At 41.8% G+C, this 21,571-nt stretch overlaps 1 protein-coding gene across 1 annotated transcript in view; it reads left to right on the top strand.

Annotated features, from left to right (window-relative positions):
* The first annotated feature begins 415 nt into the window (after nucleotides 1-415).
* The window catches only part of SLC10A7 (solute carrier family 10 member 7), a 137,750-nt gene continuing 116,594 nt past the window's right edge, over nucleotides 416-21,571 (top strand). Inside the window, 5 exon segments of the mRNA XM_066318461.1 lie at nucleotides 416-1,451; nucleotides 4,857-4,939; nucleotides 8,880-9,016; nucleotides 13,166-13,194; nucleotides 13,197-13,240. Of these exon segments, the coding sequence (XP_066174558.1) occupies nucleotides 416-1,451; nucleotides 4,857-4,939; nucleotides 8,880-9,016; nucleotides 13,166-13,194; nucleotides 13,197-13,240 (1,329 nt within the window).

Here is a 21,571-nt window from a genome sequence, read left to right on the forward strand (position 1 = left end):
CAAACATCTCGGCTCTGATGTATCCCTGTTTACACCAGCGAACCTCCCAGGACACGCAGGGATACACGCATCGTGGAGATCAGCTGAGCTCTCAGCTATAAACCTTTCTTTCCTCGTTAGCAGAAGGCCAGCGGCGGGGCTGTTCCTTGAAGCCTGAATCCCTCGGCAGCGGCTGTGCGGGATGAGCTGTTGGAAGAGCAGGGAGCCGCGGGCCGGGACAGCCGCTGGCAGACAGAGCTCTCCTGCTTCATCCTCTGCTTGGATGCGGCCGGGCAGGGGCATGGATCAATCCATCGCCGCAAGAGGGAACGGGGAATGGAAAGCGCGGGTGGAGCACCAGGAGGAAGTTTTACCAGACTGTTTCAATGGAAGTGTTTTAGCACTGAGGTAAACCAAGGAACCTCCCGGCGCTGGGATGTGGCTGGCCGGGCTCGGGAGCTGCTGTCGGCATGTCGCGACATGGGTTGAGGAGGTGCCTTTGGCTCTGCCCAGAACGGACAGGCAGGCGCTCGACGGGAACTCCAGGGCTATCCCGATCCGCGTGTCGCTGGCACAACGCCGGGACGGTGTGAGCGCAGCCCGGTCACAGGTGCGAGAGGCGGCGGCCCCCCCGGCCGGGGCCCCTCGCTGCACGCCCGGGCCGCGGGGAGCGCGGCCGCTGCCGGTGTTCGCCCCGCCGGCCCCGGCCCGCGCCGCCCTCACGGACACATCCCGGATCCCGCGCCACCCTCACGGACAGATCCTGGATCCCGGATCCCGCCCGGCCCGCGCCGCCCTCACGGACAGATCCCGGATCCCGCCCCGGCCCGCGCCGCCCTCACGGACACATCCCGGATCCCGGATCCCGCCCCGGCTCGCGCCGCCCCCCCGCGCGTCAAGCGCCGGCCCGTCACACGGGCGTTGTAATGTACCAAAACAGCGCGCACCACCCCGCAGCGCCCGCCCAGCCCAGCGCCCTCCCGCCGGCACCGGCGCCGTGCCCGTGCTCCTCGCCACCCGCCCGGCGATGGCAGCCACGGCGCCGTCCCGTTCCCGCCGTCGCCACCCGCGGTGTCCGCCTCGGCGAGGGCGTGCGGCGCGGGGGCGGCCGGAGCCCGCGGCTGGCCGTAGCCGGGCGGGCCGGCGGGCGGCAGCGCGGGGCTGCGCGCCTATTAGGATCTGCGTGGTAGCGATGGCGGCCGGGGTGAGCCTTTCCCGTCAGCGGATCCGGCTGGCCCTGCCGCCGGGCGGTGGGGCCGCGCCCCGCCCCGCGCCCGCAGCAGCCCGGAGCAGCGCCGCGCCGAGCCCGGCCGAGCCGGACCGCGCCGGGCGGGGCCCACCGCGCCGCGCCGGGCAGCGCCGGGCAGCGCCATGGGGCCGCTGGGAGCGGCTGCGGAAGGAGTGGTTCATCCTCGGCATCGTGCTGGTCATCGCCGTGGCGCGGCTGGAGCCCGGCGTCGGCGTCAAAGGCGGTGAGTGCGGGCGCTGTGCCCCGGCGGGGACGCCGGCAGCCCCCGGCGCTTGGGCAGCTCCCGGCGGCCGCGCTGCCCCGTCCCGCCCGTGCGGGCTCCCTGCCCGCCATCGGCTCCTCGCTGCCCGCGCCCTCAGGAGCCGGGAACCGCTCCCGCTCTGCTCCCGCTCTGCTCCGCGCTTACCCGTGCCTGCAGGAGTGTCTCCTGCTCTTTTGGGATTAGGAGTGGTGGAAGCCAAGTAGCGACTGGCTCTGAGTGTGCTCCTGTGCAGCAAAGTCGTAACTTCCAGAGCTGTGGGCGTGAAGTCCTGGCAGCTCGGAGTATGGATTCTGCCGTCCCCGGAGGTGTAGCTGGAGTGTATTGTGGTCAACTCAGGTGCTGTGTTTCGGCCAGACCTTTTTTTTTTTTTTTTTCCACTTTATAGTGGAATACTTGTATTTTAAAGCTTTGGGGTTTTGTTTTTGGTTGGAGTTGGTTTTTGGTTTTTTTTGTGTTTTTTTTTTTTTTTTTTTTGTCTCGTTGTTGTTCGCTCTCACTTCCTCACGAAAGGTGAGGGAAAACAGGGAAAGTGATCCCGTGGGAAGCGGCGGTGTAAAAAATGCACACAGGGGGCAAAGCTGATCTGTCCCCCCACGCAGGGAGGGCTTGTGTGGTTCCCGGAACAAGGGCTGATGAAATAGCCACTGTTATTTAAACATCAACAATGTATCTTTAAGTATAAACGCTGCGGGTCTGCTGGTTAGTTTCCGCTGGAATTTCAGCTCCAGATGTTCGCAGATTTCGAGAAGAAATTAAACTATGTGTTTTTTTTTTCCTAACTGTGCTGTGATGGGTTAAGAAAAGGGATGTAGAACACGTCAGTAGAATTCCTCTAGCAGTTCCATGTTATGTGAGAGGAGGAAGAATCTATCAATCTTTTATTGGCACAGGGGATTATTATTTTTTTTTAATTTCCCCCTTTTTTTTTTTCTTCTTAACAGAGCTGAGTTTAGGATAGACAGCTTCTCACTGAGGAGCCAAACTTTTCCCACCTCTTAGATTCTGGGGGGAAAAAAAAAAGAAAGTGATTTAAAAAAATATGGCTCTGGACACATGCTGTGGCAACTAAGGCTCCGGTCCTTCATGGAGTTCTGGGTAGGCAAATTCCTGCTGTGCAAGGATCCCTCCTAACATCTGTGTGCTGTTCTGCATAGGTGAAGAACCCACCTGGAGCTGCTTGCAGGATCTGTGCTGTGTTTTCAGCAGACCTTAGAGACGACTTGAAATGGATAGTTTCAGGTGTTTTGTCCCTTTCTGCTTTGAGTGCCCTGCTAATTTAGCACCATGTGGGAGATCCTTTTAGCTAGAATAAGAGATGATTTTTTTTCCTCGGCTCACTTCCTGCATGGAAGCACTATGATGGAGCACTTCATTAAATTATCCTGCTGCAAAAAGAGACGTCAAGCTTTGACACAGTATTGTTCCTGGGATAACTTGCTTGAAAAATCTTGGAAGCATTGATTGAAAGTAGTGAGCACATGTTCCCCCTGAGTGGTATCCCCTCCTCTGAAACTATGGGATCTCAGTGCTCTGAGGAAGAAAAATATTCCTGTTTAAAAGCAGAAAGAGGTGAAGGGGTGGGAAGTATCAACCCATGAAAAACCTTAGTTTGTCATCTTCCAGCTGACAAAGCCATGCACGGTAATTTGCAGAGCCTTAGCGAATGGATGGCCCAGCATCCATTCCTGTGGAAGATTGTGCCATAAATAACAAAGATTTGTGTGTTGTCACCTTCATGACATAAGCCAAGCCATTTTGTGTGTTTTCCTATTTGATAAATGAACCATTTAGTTCCTTTGTGAGAAGAATTTTTCTGTTGTGACCAGAGTTCCCTGTGCTCCACGAGGTGTGGTTGCTGTAGTAGTAGAGGCTTCTCCTGGGAAAAAGGAGTTCAGGTAGCCAGTGAAAACCATAAACCAGAAAAAACTGAGTCCTGGAAGAACCCTTCTTTTAGCCAGACTAACCCACTGCCTGTCTGCTGTATGTGCATGTACATAGATACTCTAATCTTCTGAAAGAGTAGAAAAAGAGGTAATTGTGGCTATAAAATGTAATTTTCTGTAGAGCTATATATTTATATAATCTCTTGGGGTTTTTTTCCCCCTATCTATTCAGTTAACATGCCATAATTTTGCAACTAGTCATGCGCTTTGTTGCAACTGTAAGTCTTGCATTTCCTGTCTTATTTTTACCTTAATCTTCATATATGTCACTTGGGCGGGGGGGGGTTTGCTGCCTTTTTTTTTTTTTTTAATGTGTGTGTGTGTATTTGGCACACAGAGTTTGTCAACAGAGTTCTCTCTGAGAGTAGGATTTAGGTTGAAATGACTTGGGATGCACATTTTATTTGTACAATCAAGTCGCTCTGATTTAAGGATCATTGACCTCACTCCAGTGGACCATCATATCATTCATCTGAGGGAGCAGAAAAGTTCCTCCTCTTTTCTGGACAGTCAGGCTGGCTTGTTTGCTCTGCAGTTTGCTCATGACAACTTAGGGTCACTCGTAGAGTGAGATATCACTTGATCCTAAGTAGACTGCTAATATTTTCTTTCTAACAAAATCTGGTGGAATGCTCATGAAAAAATGAGCGCATACATTTTATGCCTGGTGGCCTCTGAAGGCAAAGTGTATTAAGAGAATTCATCATTTTTTATAGGAGTGTAAAAAGACTATATTTTAATCTCCCTTCTGAAAAAAAGTGTATAAATATATACAAATGAAAGCCTTTAATACAGCAGAACCCTTGGTGGTGCAGGCATCTGCCCTTGCTGGTCTCACTGCAGCAGTGTCTGAAGTGTGTTGTTGTGGGGCTGGAATGAACCATTTTGAACCATTTTCTGTTGAGGGGAATAACAGAGTTGTATTGCCCCGAAGAATGATTGCAAGGTGTGATTTGGGCTCTTCTGTGCAGGCAGCCAGACAGGTGTGTGTGTTAGGGCGAGAAGTAAGAGGGAGCTGTGTGAGGGACATCAATGGCCCTGCAAAGGTGCCAGATAATATTTTTACTTGAGTGTATGGTTTGTGTTTTGATGCTGTAGAGATACTCTGATGGCAGAATTATGAAAGACTCCCTATTTTCAAATTCCCAGAATTTACCTGTGAGTTCCCAGTGGCCTCTGATCATGGAAGTCAAATTTATGTGTTGACATAACTCACTCTGCACCCACTGGTTTACTTTTATTTAAAAATGAACAGCACGCTTTCTGTAACTTGATAGAAATGCCGTTCTTTTTATTAGAGTCTTTACTGATTAGACTTTCTCCAGGTGTTTTTTAAAGTATTCTCATTTACTGTGATGTAGTATATGCATGTCATTGTCCCTTTGACTGTAGTTCACTTTGTTCTCTATGTCTGTATTTTTAGGACCCTTGAAACCAGAAATTACCATAACTTACATTGCCGTTTCAGCTATATTCTTTAACAGCGGACTCTCCTTAAAAACTGAGGTACTGTCTTTTCTCATTGCTTCATTCCTGTTATGCTCTAAAAAAAGTTTGTGTTCCTTCTGGTCAGATTTGAATGTAATTGCATGGTGGTGGTGCTGGGAGGATGGTAGCAAAGAAGATAAATGTTAGATGTTTAAGGAATAACCCTCCTTAATTTCAGGAATTGCTTCACTAAGTTATGAAGATGACGAGAAAGATAGTTTGAATAAATGTCACCCATCCACAGAGGGTGGGTGCTTTGTCTCTGCTCAGTTTTAACTAAATGGGAGTGATGAGCACAGTTTGGAGACTGGATCTACACCCGGATTGTGTCCCAAACCCAAATCAGGGTGAGATGCAGCTGCTCACTGCTGGATTGATGGAAACGGACCTGAGGACTTTGTTACCTTGTTTGGTGGGGCCAGGACAGCAGCTAGGATCAGCACAGCAGGGTTCCTATGCAGATAACAGTGTCAATATACAAGTGCAAAGTCTTGGCGATCTTTTCCCCAGGATTTCATTGTGGACAGGTGGATTTGAGGTGCCTACACTCTGGTGCATATCACAGGCACTGAGATTTGTTTAAAATTTTGTGTCACACCTTATTCAAAGAGGAACAGCCTGGGATTCAGAAGAGATGAAAGGAGTGTGTAAAGGAATCATGGAGAAAGGAGATGGTGGCTATGTGCCAAGAAGAGGCAGCCAGAGTTGAAATGAGACACTGGACATCTCTGCTAGTCTAGTTTTCTGATTCCTTTATGCTGTTGACTAACAGAGGATGCTATTCATAAGTTGCATGATACTAATGCCTGAAAGAATCATCACAATTTTGTCCAGTTATCTCCTGGAACTGGGGTTTGAGTGAACATTAGGCTTTCAGCAGCAAAAAAAGTCTCTCCACCTGTATCATGGTTATAGTGGTGCATTTCCAAGTGCAGGAGGTGTTTGAATTGATGCTGCCCTCTCCCTTGCTGTATCCTGGGAGGTCTGGCACTAGAACCTCTAGTTCTGCCAGGACACAGTGTAAGTGAACTGGAGAACTTTAGTCAGTTCTGCAGCCTCCTTATGGGGATGCAGGAAGAATCCTGTTTCTGTTTGCCTGGGATGGTAACTAATCCTAATGGGAATAGGCTGTGGAGAGACTTCCACAGAGAAGAAACCCAAAACACAAACCTGAGTAGTACTGATAGAGTGGAGTTGTCCTCTTCTTTCAGGCTTAGGAATCTTTGCATGCAGAGAGAAAAAAGTAGAATTTCTTTCCCTTTCACTGACTTGTATCCTTGAAACCTTGTATTTGTAAAGCACCTGTGAGAGAAATCAGGAGCATTGTCAGAGTCTTGATTAGAAGTAGTTTACATCTAACTTCTTCCAGTTAAGGTGAAGTGACTGACAGTTTTCTGGGCAATGTGTCATGTCTTACTTTGAACTTACATAACTTTTTTCCATCTTTAGTACTAAAGCAATATATTGATGTAAATCAATACAGGAGCTGATGTTTATGTCCAGGTAGCTGATGTCAGATTGTTTTGGCAGCAGTACTTAGGGCTGCTGCTGTTATCCAGCCTCATGAAGAAGCTAGCCCTTTCCTGAATTTCTGCCATGGGGTAGAATACAGAGGAAGAAATAATTTCTCACTTTGTACCTTGTGCTATTACTTTCTTACGTGTATATTAAAAACATCCTTATATGTGTTAGGTGACCAGGTCATGTTTTGATTAAAATACTTTGAGGCATGTTTTGTTGTTTAAGGCACAAAGTTGGTATTACTACTCATATGCCTTTTTGTTGGATTGCAAAGTATATGGTTTCTGGTTTTGGTTTTACTTGTTCTTGACCTGTGTATCAGCTGTTCTACCTTAGATAATGTATAGTTACATGGAAACTAGTGTTTGGCATGCTTTATGACAGGATGAAAAGTTTGAGTGTTAACAGAGACCTTCTGATAAATCTGAAAAAATTAGAAATAACTGATGCTCTTTTAAGGTTACACTTCTGGTTTAATCTGCTGTGTAAGTCACATTCAAAACAATTTGCTAACATGTTCAAAAAGCATTTTACAGAATAATTGGCAACATTCAAGGAAAGCCTGTCTGTGCATAGCCTTGTTACACTTCCAGAACCAGAGGGGGCCAAGGTCCTCTCACATTTGTAGAAATACTGTGTGTTCTCTGACAAGAACATTTGATTCCACCTTAATATAATGCTATTTCAGTTTGCAGTGACTGGATAGCTCGCTCTTTTAAAGCAAACACCTCCCATAGGGCTCCAGATTAAATCACATACTTTTATCCATTTCAAGGAGGAATTTGGCCAGGCACTGGAAACACTGTTTGCTCTGTGTGGGTGTTTGCTCGGAGGAGTCCAGCTGTGACTATCGGAAGTGTGGCTGGATGGCAACAGGGACCCACAGCAGCCAAAAAAAAAAAAACTGGAATAAGCTCCCTGAAGGGTGTGAAATTGGGGAAGACAAGGTAACCTGTTCTGTCTGGTGTGCAGAAACAGTCATAACTAGCAGCTTCCAGCAAGTTCTTTGAAGTGGCAGATGTATTTTTGGACAAGCCCTTGTAAATTGTTTAAGGAGGTGAAGGCAGTTTCCCTCAGCATTTATTCTGTGATCATCCAGTCTAAGGCATAACTTTTATAATAACGCTTCTAAATGACTGTACCTATTCTCAAAGGCAATCACTGGAGACATTTTCAAGTCTGGTAATTTAGATCTGCAAAGATTTGCTCCATTTAAAACAGCATCCCCATGCAGTAGGTTGGCTGTGTAGTATCACCTTCCTTCCTCCCTGGAAGTTACAATGAGGCTTTCTTTTTCCTTGAGTTTGGTTTTGGAAGTATCACGGAGTTTTCTTGATACTCTCTGGTTTTGAGGCATTTTCCAATTGTAAAAATATGAAATTAAAGCTGTATATGAGATACAGATAGATATGTTTAGTGCATCTAGAACGTCAGCTGGAGAATCCCAGCAAGTTAGATTTTGAATGAGTGCCATCAGTTCTTTTGCACTGTTTACTTGAAAAGAGTGTGAGTTATTCTGAGAGAAAGGAAGAGGAATTTTTATTCTCAGTCTGCAAAATTTGAAGTGAGTTGAAATGTGCAAGGCTTTTCCTTGTACTCAAAAACCTGTGTAGAAGGTCCTTGAAATGCCTGAAAGACACAGAGCTAGCTGAAGAGTTTTTTCTTTAAGGGTACTTGATCACCTCTCTGGAGTGCTCTCACAGTATTTAAAATTAAAACTTTCATTGTTGTTTTATGAGTCTCCAGTGGTGCTTACACTTTATTTCTCTAAAATTTATGAAATTTCTCTATGAAATTTAAGGTTTTAGTTTGTTACCATCTTGTTATCCCCTCTTTGTTATTCTTCATCAACCAATTTTTTTTTCCTATAGATTTCCTATCTGCTGATACACTAAATAATCAAAGTCTGCTACAGATTACTTTGCTTTTAAGGAAAAAATAGCAAACATAAAACCCTCCCAGCACCACAAATGAATGCTTAGTAATACAAACATCCATAAACATCCTTTTTTTTGTAACAGTCTAGATGATAATCACAGTTGTGGCTCTCTTTGCACAGAGGAACCTGAAATCATGTGCTCACTACGAGTTTTCATGCCTCTTGATATCAAGTCACTAAAGTAAACAGCCATCAGTGCATTTAACACAGGTTTTGAAGCCGTGACAAAGTGCTAAGGCTGCCTGCTGAAAAGCTGCTGTTCTGAGAGCTACACTGTTATTGAAGTGGTGGACAATTCTTGTGGAAAAGTGCCCAGGAGCAGACAGCTTTCATGTTGTCTGTTACTTCATTATTAAAGAGGAGATCAGATGATCCCTAAAGGTGCCTTTTGACATGCACTCCTTTTGTGTTATAAGCTGATCCTAGTTTTAAAAGCACAAACGTGATCTTGCTTCAGCTGTTATGACTGCAACTTCCTCTCTTCTTTTTCTTTTGCAGGAGCTGACAAGTGCTTTGATGCATGTGAAACTACACCTTTTTGTCCAGATTTTTACACTTGTGTTCTTCCCAACAGCAATATGGGTCTTTCTTCAGCTGTTATCAATCACACCTATAAATGAATGGCTTTTAAAAGGGTATGTTTAAGCATAATGGAGTGAAATATATTTGTAGCTGTCATCTTAAAGGGCTGCTTATCCTGCAACTGGTGTTTTGTTGTATTGTGAGCAGATTCTGCTGGTTGTTTTTTGTGCTTCAGCACTTTGCTGTTGAAAACAAAGTACATGCACAAGATTATTCCTTCAGGAGCCTGGTCTCATTTTTAGAAAGTCTGGGCAGTCTTATATGTAGGGAGGTTGCAGCAGGTTAGTTTTTTTTTTTCTCAAACACAGCTGAAGTGATGTGTTGGGTCTCAAGAAAGGTCAAGGTAGGAGGAAAAAAAAGCTGAAGGAAAAGCATAAACCAGTGAATAAATACTGTGTGCTACATATTTTTCTTCTGTTTTAAAGTAGTCTGTATTGAGTATTTCTTGCATAGTTCAGTATCTGCTTCCAGCTAAATTATAGGGGAAAAAAAGAGTAAAGTTTTTGTAGGACAAGACCTTTGTGATGAGCAGAAACTAAGTTACCATGAAAACAGTGTGTTTTAAATCTTGGGTGTACACTGCCAATGTGCAAAGCTACATTGATGGTGTACTAGGGATAGATGTTGTGTAACATAAAAAAAAGTTTAAAGGTTTTCTTTTTTTGAATGGGAGGTCAATACTTAGTGCCATGCAGGTATACTGCAATGTTTGAATGTAAAAATCAATTATTTCAGAAAACTACTGAAAGAATCCCCATTGCTTGCTCAAACATTGCTTGGGGAGTTCCTTGTCTTAAAAGTTTAATGAAAAAGCTGCTCATGTTTCTGTTTCTACAAGGCCTAAACCTAAAGGAGCATTTCATTTTGTTTAAGAGGCTTCTCCTGTGCTCCATCAAATGTGATTGGTCCAAAGGAGAGTGAAAAGGTGACATTGAGACAGCATCAATTAGAAGTTAACACTCTTTTTCTTAGCAGTGTCAGTAAAGCAAGGAAGAACAAGATTACTATGTGATGTTCATTTGCATTTAGGTATTTGTAGTAAAGGGTACTATTTAAAGTAAAATAATTGTATAGTTTTTTCTCAGCTAGGACAGATATGTGATTTTTCCACACTAGCTCAAATTCCTTCCTAATCCATGAAGCTTCAGTTTTGAAGTGCGGGGTGAAAGAGATTTTTGTGGTGTTTTTGGTTCCATGAAGCATTTCTCATTCCTTCCTTCCCATGAGTCTTATGCCACTTTGGTGCTTAGTGCTTAAGTGACATGATCCATTGCATGCATGAGTATAATTGTATGTATATGCATGCACACCTGTAAAACTTTGTAAAACTGGGGATCTGTGTATTTTTGTAAAGGAAAAAATGCTTGTGCATTTATCTTTCTAAATGTAAAGCCTAAACCAGGCATTTGTCATGAGTATGTCTGTGTTTTGCTAGTGAGCTGCTGTGCTTCTGTTTGCTTCAAGCTGCCTTTCAAGCACTTGTTCCTTGAAGCACTGCTTCTGATTTGACTGTTTCTTTTAGTGCAGTAACCCTGTTTATTGAGGTTTGATTGAAAGAATGATCAGAATGAGGAGTTTAATTAAGGTGCTTTGGTTAGGTTTTTTTTAAAGATGTTTTCTTGAGAAATACTGATTTTCAGGACACACTTAGGACAGCAGCCACTGCCTGGGAGCTGTACATGTGATGCAGCTGAGCTCTGTCCTAATTCTAGAATAAAGCAAGGTCCCTATGTGTGTGTGAGAGCTGATGTGAGGGACCGTGCTGTGGCAGCTCTGTGTAAATAAAAGTTCATCCTTATGCCCACGGCTGTAGTTTTTATTCCCTTAGAAATGCTCAAGCACCTAAGGAAGGGAAGGGAACAAGACAGGTGTTGGCAAAGTTACTTCTTATCACACATTAGCACAGCATGCAGTGGAGGCTGGTTGATAGCCCTCGAAAAGGCCTGGAAAAACAGGCATGTGCTCCCAAGGGCATGCAGCAGCACCCTTTGGCAGGGTGCCTCCCCTGGGCCTGCAGCTCTCCACTGCTCCCTACACAAGGTTATGCCTGAAGGGCACAGCCCACAGGACCTTTTCCATCTTGCATCAGATTGCGTGGTAGATTCTCTCACCCTCTCTAGCAGTCTGTTTTGCTGTGTTATTTGAGAGGCAGATTTGGGTGGTGCCAGCTTTTCACTGTGTTTCTATAGCTGAGTGGGATTTTTTTCTTTCCTCCCTCTCTGTCTGGGATGATATTAGGAGGTTTGTTGCTTTGCAATTACTTTGAAATGTATAAAATAGAGGAGAAAAACATCCTCCCAAGCATCTTATAAGTTAGTTTTTTTGTTAGCTGACCAGGTTCTGCATTGACAACATCTATTAGAAAAGGAGCATGAAGCAGGTATTAATGTATGCACAGATTGACCTCTTCTCCACTTTAGCATATAGCATTCCCAGCAGAGGTGTAAGGCATGAGATGCAAAGATTGGGTATAAGATATGACTTTGGAGCTGACACATCTAAGACATGTGACTTCAGAGCCTACTACTCAGTTGTCTGTAGTGTTATCAGCAGAACAGCAAGTGTTTGGACCCTGGTGTTAGTAGTCATAGCATGGCCTGATCCAGTGGAATATATTAGTTGGTTGGTTGTTATCTCTAGTAGTCTGTTGGGCATTAGAGGAATCTGTTTGTATATTGGTAGAATTGTGTAGTCGATGCAAACTGGAAAAAAAAGTTGACAGGTGCACGTTTCAATACACTCAATTTAAACTATTTCCATTTAGTGTGTACCAGATTTTTTTTAGATTAATATTCCTTGATAGGGATTTTTGTTTTTAATCCCAAATGTGTTGTTTTCAGTTTGAGAGGGTTAACAGAGATTGTATGATTAAATCTTTCCCTTATAGTATGGAAAATGCCTGCCAGCTGAGATGAATGCCCTTGCATTTACATTTTGTACCTCTCTGGATAACTCTGAACTTAATCCACTCCTTACTAGAGCAGGTGAGAAGTTCCAGGAGCTGGCTGCCACAGAGATAACAGTATCACAGTGTAGGGGATGGACATCAGAATTGCCATGTGTTTGTTTGTCTGTTGTATATTTTCCTGTATGTTTCCAAACTTTCCTGCACCATTTCTTTTTCCTGTATTTCTTTTTCTTTTCAATATTAGCTTATTCTGCCATGTGCTGACAACTCTCTGCTGCCATAGCTTATTTCACTGTAAGCTGAAGGTGCTCTGTGCCTCCAAGGTGGCACTTGGCACCTCGTGGTTGGATTTATATAATGCTTATTGGTTACTTCTTTCCTTTCCCACAGTGTGTGTAGCTGACAAAGGGAATACTGTCATTGTCACTTACCTGTTTCTTCTCTTTAAGCTTTTTGTATATTTGCAGAATATCAATTGCACTGTAATGTGCACCCTGGTGCCTGGATTTAATACTTCTGTTTGCTGCAGCTTTTTGACACTGCTTTTCTCGGGGGTTCTACTGACATGGTTACGAATGCAAAATAGTCACCACTAGTAATTGATTGTTCTGAATTAGAATCTCAAGCTCCAATACTTGAAATCATATGTAGATTCCACACTTCTGGGGATTTTGCAATCTGTTTTATCCATGCATTACCGTTCCTACCAAGTCAACACAGTTTTTCTTCAGAAAGAAAAAATTTACTTAGCCCCAAATTTAATTGTAATTTATTGTGGTGTGGTTTTGTGGACTATCTTTGAAATCAAAGGAAAGATCACCACTCTTTTCTTACCTTGCAACAGCATTTACTCTACACATCAATGACTTGCTGCACAAACAGAGCCAAACAATGACAATAATAAAGTTATCTGGATTTCTAAAGCGTAAGAGGAAACTGTTGATGATTTGATGGCAGTCAGGTGATTTTATCTAGAAGTCTGCATAGATGTATAGACACCTTTGTGAATGAGAGAGCTACAGGACTACAGATGGGGAAGTGGAGTCACAGAGAGGTTTAGTGTTTGTGCTTTTTACGTGGTGACATGCATCTTCACTGTAGTGGCTAGTGAGAGATGGCATGGAAATGCTGCCAGCAGGAGTGCCCTTCCTAGTGCAGGGCTGTAAGTGATTGGAAACTGATTGCACTGCACAGGTGATAGGACTTTCTACTCAGCTATTTGGTATTTTAACGTTGTAGGTTGCTTAGTGTTTGCCTCCTGTAAGGAATGTAATGTTCTTTTTGTTGTTTTCAGCTTGCAGACAGTGGGCTGCATGCCACCTCCGTGTCTTCTGCTGTAATTTTAACCAAAGCTGTTGGTGGGAATGAGGTGAGTTTGCATTTTGGCTTTTTTTAAACAGGTATTCAAATAAGTATTTATTTATGATGAACTCAAGTGGTGAAGCAAACAGAAATGTGATGCTCTTGTGGTTTGTAAAGCATCTGTCTGGAATTGGGCTTGGGTGTTTTCTTGGTGTCAAATAAGGAAATAGTGATATGTTATGTGCTGGAAAAGGAACTCACTTTTCTGAGGTGATATAAGGGTTCTGATAGAAATAATGTTGGGATTCTGCTGGTTGCTGCACTGTAAATCCTAACCCTATAATGTTCCTGTGCTGTGTTGTAGTTATTGCATAGACCAATAGATTTGCAGTAAGTTGCGCCCTTGCACAGATTCTTTGGATGTGCTCAGTATTAAGAAATCCTGTAGTAGGAATTTTTCCAGCTTGAAGCTGCAAATATAGCAAGTGATATGGCAATACAAACAGGATTTAAATCTTACATTGTTATTTGAGGCTGCATAAAGTGAAAATTCAGGGAATATGGAGTTCTCTGATACATGAAGTTCTCAACAGATGGGAAATGCTGGAATAGAAGTTGTTGTGTAAACTCAGTTTGGTCATGATAAATTTCTGCTTTAAAATGGCACATTCTGGTATCGTTTCAGACTCTTTATCCACAAAGCACTTGCTGTTTTCAGGGAGGCCAGCTAAATGGCATTTAGGAAATTAATCCAGCTGTGCTAATTAATGAGCTTGTTTCCTTCAGATTTGCTTCCTTGTAGCTGCTGAAGGTGGAGGAGACTGGTAGGTGAAGAAAGGAGGGAATTAACATTGACAGATGGGATTTAGACCTGGGGCTGTTGGATGCTATTCTGAAGGGTTCAAGGCAAATCTTAATTCAGCCCTAGACCTCCTGTGTGAGGCTGGGTGGTTCACTTCAACCACATGTTTTAAATATGGCCATTAGTTGTGAACTTCTCATTTTCTGAGTTCAGGCTCTTGGGACCGATTAATGTCAGCTTTGAAAACACATGATAGCGCTGAAAGAGATTGAAGTTGTACTTTGTACTGACAAAGTGCTGTTTAATTGCTTTATCCTCTGAAGAGAGACCCAAAGCATTTCAAGTCAACCATCTCTAATTATGGGCAATCCTGATGCACATCACTGTCTGCCAGTTTGCTACCTTGAAAAAAAAAACCATAAAATTGTCTGATGGAGGTGCTGGGGAGTAGTTACTATAAAGAAATAATTCAATACCTAATAATGATCAACAGAGAAATGAGAGGTTTTCCAGTTACGATTCTATGTAGATGCTGTAAATCACAGCAAGATACCACATAGTGAGGATTAAGTGAGATTATTGACTGAGTGCTCATTGAGCACTGTTTGTACTATCCTTTGAACAGGCTAAAGATCCTCTGGAAAAAACTAGAGTAAGATTTGTTAGTTGAAAGCACTGCAATACAGTGCAGGAGGGAGAGAGGTACTTTAGTTTTGACCATTAGAATGCACTTTTTGATGGTAGTGTCCTTCAGGGGTGGCGAGGGTGTGTGCATTTGACACCAGCTGAAAAATGGCTGTTTTATATTACATGAATATGTAAATCACTGAGCTTTAGGTGATTTAAAGGTGAGCTTTAAACTCTGATTCTTCTGTGCCAAACTGATGTTGGGGGAATGTAAAAATGTATACCTAGTAATGAGTTTTACAGATAGTTGCTGACAGCAGAGAGGGTGAATCAAGAATTTGGTCGTGGGAACTGAGGGTTCTCAGTCGGGCTCAAAGAGAGTCTGTAAAGGAAAAGCTCCTTTTCAACAGCTCAGAGTAGACAAAGCGTGCACCAAAGTTATTGCCAAACTTGAGCATGTTCCCAATGCAAGCATATGTTTGGAATTTGATGTTTCTTTGTCATTCAGACTTTTTTCTTCTGAAGATCAGCAAATCACATCCCTCATGTAGGGGAGAAAAACAGTCTTGCACCTCTCCTTGCCAACGTCACCTGAGCTGTTACTACTGATATATTTCTTTTTCTGATATAGCAGAACACTGCATTTTTTCCCATTTTAGTTTGAATCCATTCTGATATACGAAGAATTTAACCTGGCAGTCAACTGGAAATACAAATGGTTATACTGTGAGAGCATTTGTTCATAATAATGCTTCTTAAACTGCTTTTTCCTCAACATGTGTATCCCTTACCTAGAGAAATTGATTTGTCTGAGGATGTATCTACACTGCATAATGTAATATGAAGATAAATGAGCTTTCTCAGAAGGAATATAGCAAGGAAGCTCCACTTGAACTATTTAGTCTGAGAAGTGTCCTGCTGCTGTAGAGTACAGGCAGACCCTCAATAACTGCTCTGAAGACGTTTTTGGATGTCTTGAAACACAGCACTTAAGAGCTGTGGTGGTTGCCTGTGTTATGACAGTGTAGGTTTAGGTTTCTTTGTCTAAGTAGAAGTGACTGTTAATTGTCAGTTTGGACCTGGGTTATTCTCAAGAAAATATCAGGCTTTGTGTCATGGTAGAAGTAGTACATCTGGGGCTGGGCAAACATGGTCTCTGTTTTTAGCTCTGTCATCAACCTTTTGGGTAAAACACAGTGAGCTATTGTCTCTGGGGTTAGCTGTGATGCATAATAGCACATTTGTGAAGTGTTTGAAGATCAGTGCTGAAAAAATCTGATGTGAGATCTATATTTTCTTGGCCTGGGAGAGGGTAATTAAGTATTTGGTCAAGTGCTTAGAAAGTGGCCCGCATCATTAGAGGCCACTTGGGTGGTGGATTTTGCTGCATAATAATTGGAAAATTTGGTTGTGAGATAATAAAAAGGGAGACTTACTTTCTTCTCTCTGTTTCTCCTTCACCCTGATTTTCCATTATTGCTTCTGGGATCTTTTCCTTTGTTACTTTCATTAACCCTGCAAGCAACTTTCTAAACCAACCTGTTCCTAGCTTTTGTCACAAATACACTGAGTTCATTACCAAAGCCAATTTCAAGCACTGAATGTTAGTTTGATGCATATGAAGCCCTATATGAACAAAAAAAAGGTTCATGTGTTGACTGGCGAAAAATGAGGAGGGATCACCATAAGAATCAAAATCTAATTTTTAATTTGTTGGTATTTTCTCAATTACTTATTTTCTGTCAATCAGTCTCATGTTTGTGTAGAGGACAGTCCAAGAAGCTAAAAAAATTGGGATGAAAACCTGAAGGCATCACAATTGTTCTTTGCTCGTGTACTATGAAGGGTCAGAATTTTTATGGTGTAGCTTGACACAGCACTGAAGGCTTTGTTGTGTCATTTTCTTCTCAACAAGTCTTGTAGTCTTTTTGAAATTATAAAAACAATTTCTTTAAAAGTCTGCAATAGAGACAAATAAACATGTCAGTGTTTCAAGGCACTGTGAAGACAAACCTGTTAAAAGCTCAGAGGTACTCAGAAGTGCTGTAGAGATGCCAGATATTACAAAGTATTCAGACAGCAAATGTCATACTCTCCTTAAGAATCAAAGTAATGAAGAAAAGAGATTGAAAATTAGATCTATAAGTCTATTATCAGTTTGGGAGAAAAAGCAATTTGTGATGACTTTTATGGCAGCTTAATGACATACTTTTGAAAAGTGTAACATAACAGGCAGGAGCTGTGATGGAATTGTACAGATAAATCGTTGCAGACAGCTCATTTTGTTGAAGAATACTTTGGCTATTTTGCTGTCTCATACACCACACAACCTAAGAGGTTTTTTTGTTATTATTCAGCTGAGCTATGGTTTGTACAAATCCTCTCAATCAACGTGATGTTTTGGGTTTTTTTGCAACTTTAATGTGGCTCCGCTATGCCCTTTTGTAAAACAAGGTGCTGCATATGCAAGACAAGATTTTGAACTATAAAATAGACTACAATGAGAAAAGCCAGAAAGGTGTTCTGATGAACATGAAATTAAATAAGGCTTAAAGTAGAGAAGCAGTTCTATTGTTGATTTTTAGGTTTGTTTTTTTTTAAGCAGATGTAGAACATAAAACCGAATACAAATTTGCAAGGTCCACAGCTAGCCTTTCTGGGAAAGAATCAAGGGAGAGCAGCAACATTTACCCAACAAATTATATACTATAGTTTTAAATGATATTTTGAAAAACATAACACATGAATTTTCTGAGAAATGAAGGCTGGAAAATTCCTTTGTCTCTGTGGTTTTGGGGGTTCTTTTTAGTAGAAATAAAGCAAAAGTGAGCTCTAACACTACTGTAAAGCCACAGGAAAGATATTGATTTCTCTAAAAATATCTGAAGTTCTTTGAACTGTATATACATGTACATTAACCTTTTAGAAAACAAAATAAAATGAATAAAAAGAAGTACAAGCTCTAATGGTTTGTGATTCATACACAACTGATGCATCAGTGTACCCTGAGTGTTTACTCTTGGAAGGTAACACATGAACATTATGAAACAAAATAATTTAAAATCTACAAATAACTAAATGTGTCATAATGTTTAGTTGTCTTCTATAATATAGTTTTCCTCTCTAAATATAAGTCTGTAGTAGTGTCGTCTAAAATTTGATTTCCAGATACACTTAAAATATTATGTGTCCAGCATTTGTTTATGAAAGGGTAAGTAGTTTAATTCTGTTGTTTTTAAATGTGATACTGTAAAAGGAAAAGAAATATCATGATTCTTTTTTCCTTTCCTAAGTAGTAAATTTTGTCTGCCTACACAGATAAACAATTTTAAATGAAAATTAATAATTCTATTATTAGATACTACACTTGGAAGTGTATGAGTGTTGGAGGACAAATTTAGCAGGATGTCTGTACTTCACATATACAAATATAAAGCACTAACTGTGTCAGCAAAAGCTTTGTATGTACATAGGAGCTGTTGTGCTATTAAACTCACCCACTCTATTCTAGTATTGCAGTCTAGTTTTTTATGAATCCTAAGAGTTTACTTTTCTTTTATCGTTGCTGTGCTTTGAGCAGATGGTTTTTATTGAACTATTTATTGATACTTGGGTTTTTTCCTTCCCTGAGTGATGAGTGCATTTTATTTCCATCAATGCATAGAAGAGCCCAAATTATTACTTAAAATAGGAATTCATCCCTGTAATGTGCCCCAGTCATGCAGCTCCATTAGCTATCTCTAGAGTTTCTCATATCCTCTCAAGTTTTCTATAACCCAAGCAATTGGGGTCTTTGGGGTTTTTTCCTTCTCTCACTGATCTGCTTTGGTTTATCAATAGTGGTTGTAGTACAAGCCCACTAGTCAAAGTGTTGAGAGTGAAGGGGGTTTTCTGCTCTTAATTCAGCAGAGCAAATCTAGGCTAACATGAGGTGTGTGAAATCCCAAGCCAAGACCTTCAACTCCAAACTCTTCACTTCGTACGAAGTTTCAGATTCTCCAGCACCTTTGAAAAGCAGCTGATTTACAAACCCAAGGTGTCAGTGGTTGAGTTACACTTGGGTTAAGATTTAATTTTGGCTCTGTTGTCATTACCTCTAGCTGAGGTTTTTCATATGGCTCATAAGGTCCAGTTGGAAAAGTCCTGGGAGTGCAGGAGAGTAGGGAAGTGCAAGACTCTTAGAGTTGTGCAGTTAAGATGATAAAGCAGAACTTGCAGTCCTGTGCATGTTCTGCCATAATCTAGAACTCTGTAAAACAGCCTGTTTAAATGGCACTAAACTGGGCTGTGGCTGGCAGCTACCTGGAATTGTCACAGCCTTGTGTTTTTACCGCTGTGTTTGCACAACTGTCCTCGGTCTGACTTTGTGAGAGTGTTTTTAGAGGTTTGCTTGGCTGGGAAGCCAGTTTTTTGTCTGCTATGGCACAATCGCTGACCCTGAAAGCTGTTTGTGGCATAAAGAAGCCAGGATAGAAGGAGAGTCTTGCTCTCACGCTTGACAAAAGTGGCCTTTTAAAGAAAGGTGGTTTTGAATTTGTCTTGGTCTGCAAGTTAACTCAGTGTGAATCTACACTGTGCAAGAGCTTCCTTTATTTAGCAGTGAGTGCTGTAGGAAATGCTTTGTGTATGCAAAGCAAGCATTTTTAACTGTGAACTATTCCGAGATCAAGTATTTGCAGAGGGTGGGGTATAGTGCTCTAAAATTCGGGTTCTGGACTCTTTGCTATTTAATTTTATGCCTGTTTGAGAGAAATCAGGTATTTTGCTAGCAAGGAAAGTTACCTGCTCTCCCTAACTCAGCCTCTGAAGGCTTAAAGACTGTTTTGGAGCAGTAAAAGTTAGAAAGAAATTCAAAGTACAAGTGATTTGTTTTTCAGTGGAGTGTTTTTTGCAGTCTCGATTCCATTGAGCACCTGCATTCACTGTGTGACGGTGGTTTTCTAATGAAAACCTTTCTTTTGGCAGAGCAGTGCAGTTGTTTGCTGGCACTGACACCCAGGGATGTGCTGGATTCTGGTTCCACTGTCCATCACCTCTTGCCTTACAGCTCTCTGCAGATACATCAAAATTAAACAAATCTATTGAGAACAAAAAGTGCCATTTAGGAATTTCTTTAGTGGGTTTAGTCAAGGAGAGCATTGCTGCTCGAGTTCTGACACTGACTTGTAAAGATAAAATGTTGCATCGTTTCTCTCTCTTGATTTTACACTTTCATATTAAAATCAAAGCTTCAGCACATTTATCTGGCATTTTTTTTTTTTTTTTTCTATCCAAGCACTCTTTTAGCTGGCGTGAATATTTTTGCTTAGTGGCTAATAAGAATATGTAGAAAAGAAAGCAAATTGAACATTTCCATAATTTCTTTTTTTTAGCTCTCTTTTTGGGTGTGCAGTATAAAGTCCTGATTTGTGGAAATTAAAGCTGTGAAATATGAAGCAGGATTTTTGGTTGAAATTATTATTATCTTTAAAATTTATTCCTTTTCAAGGAAATTAAATTTATTTTGCTATTCTTTTTTTCATCATTGTGTTTATGAAAGAACATTAATGTTTTTGTCTTCTGAATTGTTTGTCAATTTATTCAGTATGTGTTAAGAAAAGTGTTTTTGTTCTGTAAGGAAAACCTAATTTGTGTGAAAACAGGACAAATTCCTAGGTTACTTTATACAGTTAAATAAGCCCAAATTTATTAAAAATTATTTTATAGGAGAAGTGTAAATATTTTAGAAGCGTTTTCTATTTGTACTTTTCTGTTAAACTGACTTTTTGTTCGTTATTTAGAGCATGTGGCAAAAAGTGTGGAGAGCAGTAGAGCAGCAAATTTTTACTGATTCCAAAGCATTTTTCAAGCTCAAATTTCTGGAAAATATTGATCCTATGGTGAAGTCTGAAAAGAGCAAGCTGCTGATAAAGTGTTTCCTGGCTGTGTTGAAGTAAAGCCATGTGTTTCCTGGGAACCCATTTTCTGACATGCAGACCCCATGCTCAGGTGCTTTCCTGCTCAGGCAGGATTTTTGCATGGGTCCCTCGTGAATATGTTCTTCCTATTTGAAATCCAGTACTTTCCTGCCATTGTAAATTAGCAGAGGAAGGAGATAGCTGGTGCAGAAGCTTAAACTCTGTACTCACATGGGAAGCCCCTATGAGAAAATGGAAGTTTTGAGGGGCAGGAGGCTGTTGAAGCAGTGCCCTGGAAGCACAACAGCCCCTGATAATTCATCTGTGTGATGAGGGAGAAGTTGTTTTGCTGTTAAACATAATCTTCGCCAACCCATCCAGCACCTCATGGTACATACCCCCTAAACAAGCTGCATTTGCAGGCTGTTTGCTTCTCTGGCACTTGGGATCCCCTCACCAGCCTCAGCCTGACCTCCCCAGGTCTGCTCCCCAGCTCTGCCTCCACATCCTGCCCTGCCCCAGGCCCTCAGATGCATCCCCAGGGAGTTTGGACCAGGAGAGATTTCCCCAAGATTCAGGGAACAGAAAAAAATGCCTTTAATTGAGGTGAATACAGTAGGTCTGACTCCTTCTATTTGTTTTTAATACTAAAGACGTGTTTGGTAAGACCTGCGTAAGCAAACAGAAAAGCTTTGCTTATCAGCAAAGAAGTCAGCAGCCATATGTAACCAAGTTGTCTGATGCAGTAAATCTGGTAATTATGTGGCACATGAGCTAAAGAGAGCGTTTCTGGGCTTGAACTGAGCTGTGTTTGAGCTGCTAAGTTGAGAGCAACAGTGTATTTTCTGAATTAGCTTGCCAGTTTATGTGTGTTACTTCAGTGAAATTTTTCAACTGCCTATTCTAGCAGGTATTGTGGATTATTGCAACAGTATTCCCAGAATGTTGAATTTCTATTGTTTGGATGATTTTGCTTAGTTAGACTTTGTTGTTGTTGTTGTTATATTTTTAATGGTCTAAATTCATTTTGTTTAATGGTGTGGTTGCAAAATGTCTGTAATGTATATGGGGA

Source organism: Sylvia atricapilla, chromosome 4, assembly GCF_009819655.1.
Source record: "Sylvia atricapilla isolate bSylAtr1 chromosome 4, bSylAtr1.pri, whole genome shotgun sequence".
NCBI classification, from domain to species: domain Eukaryota; kingdom Metazoa; phylum Chordata; class Aves; order Passeriformes; family Sylviidae; genus Sylvia; species Sylvia atricapilla.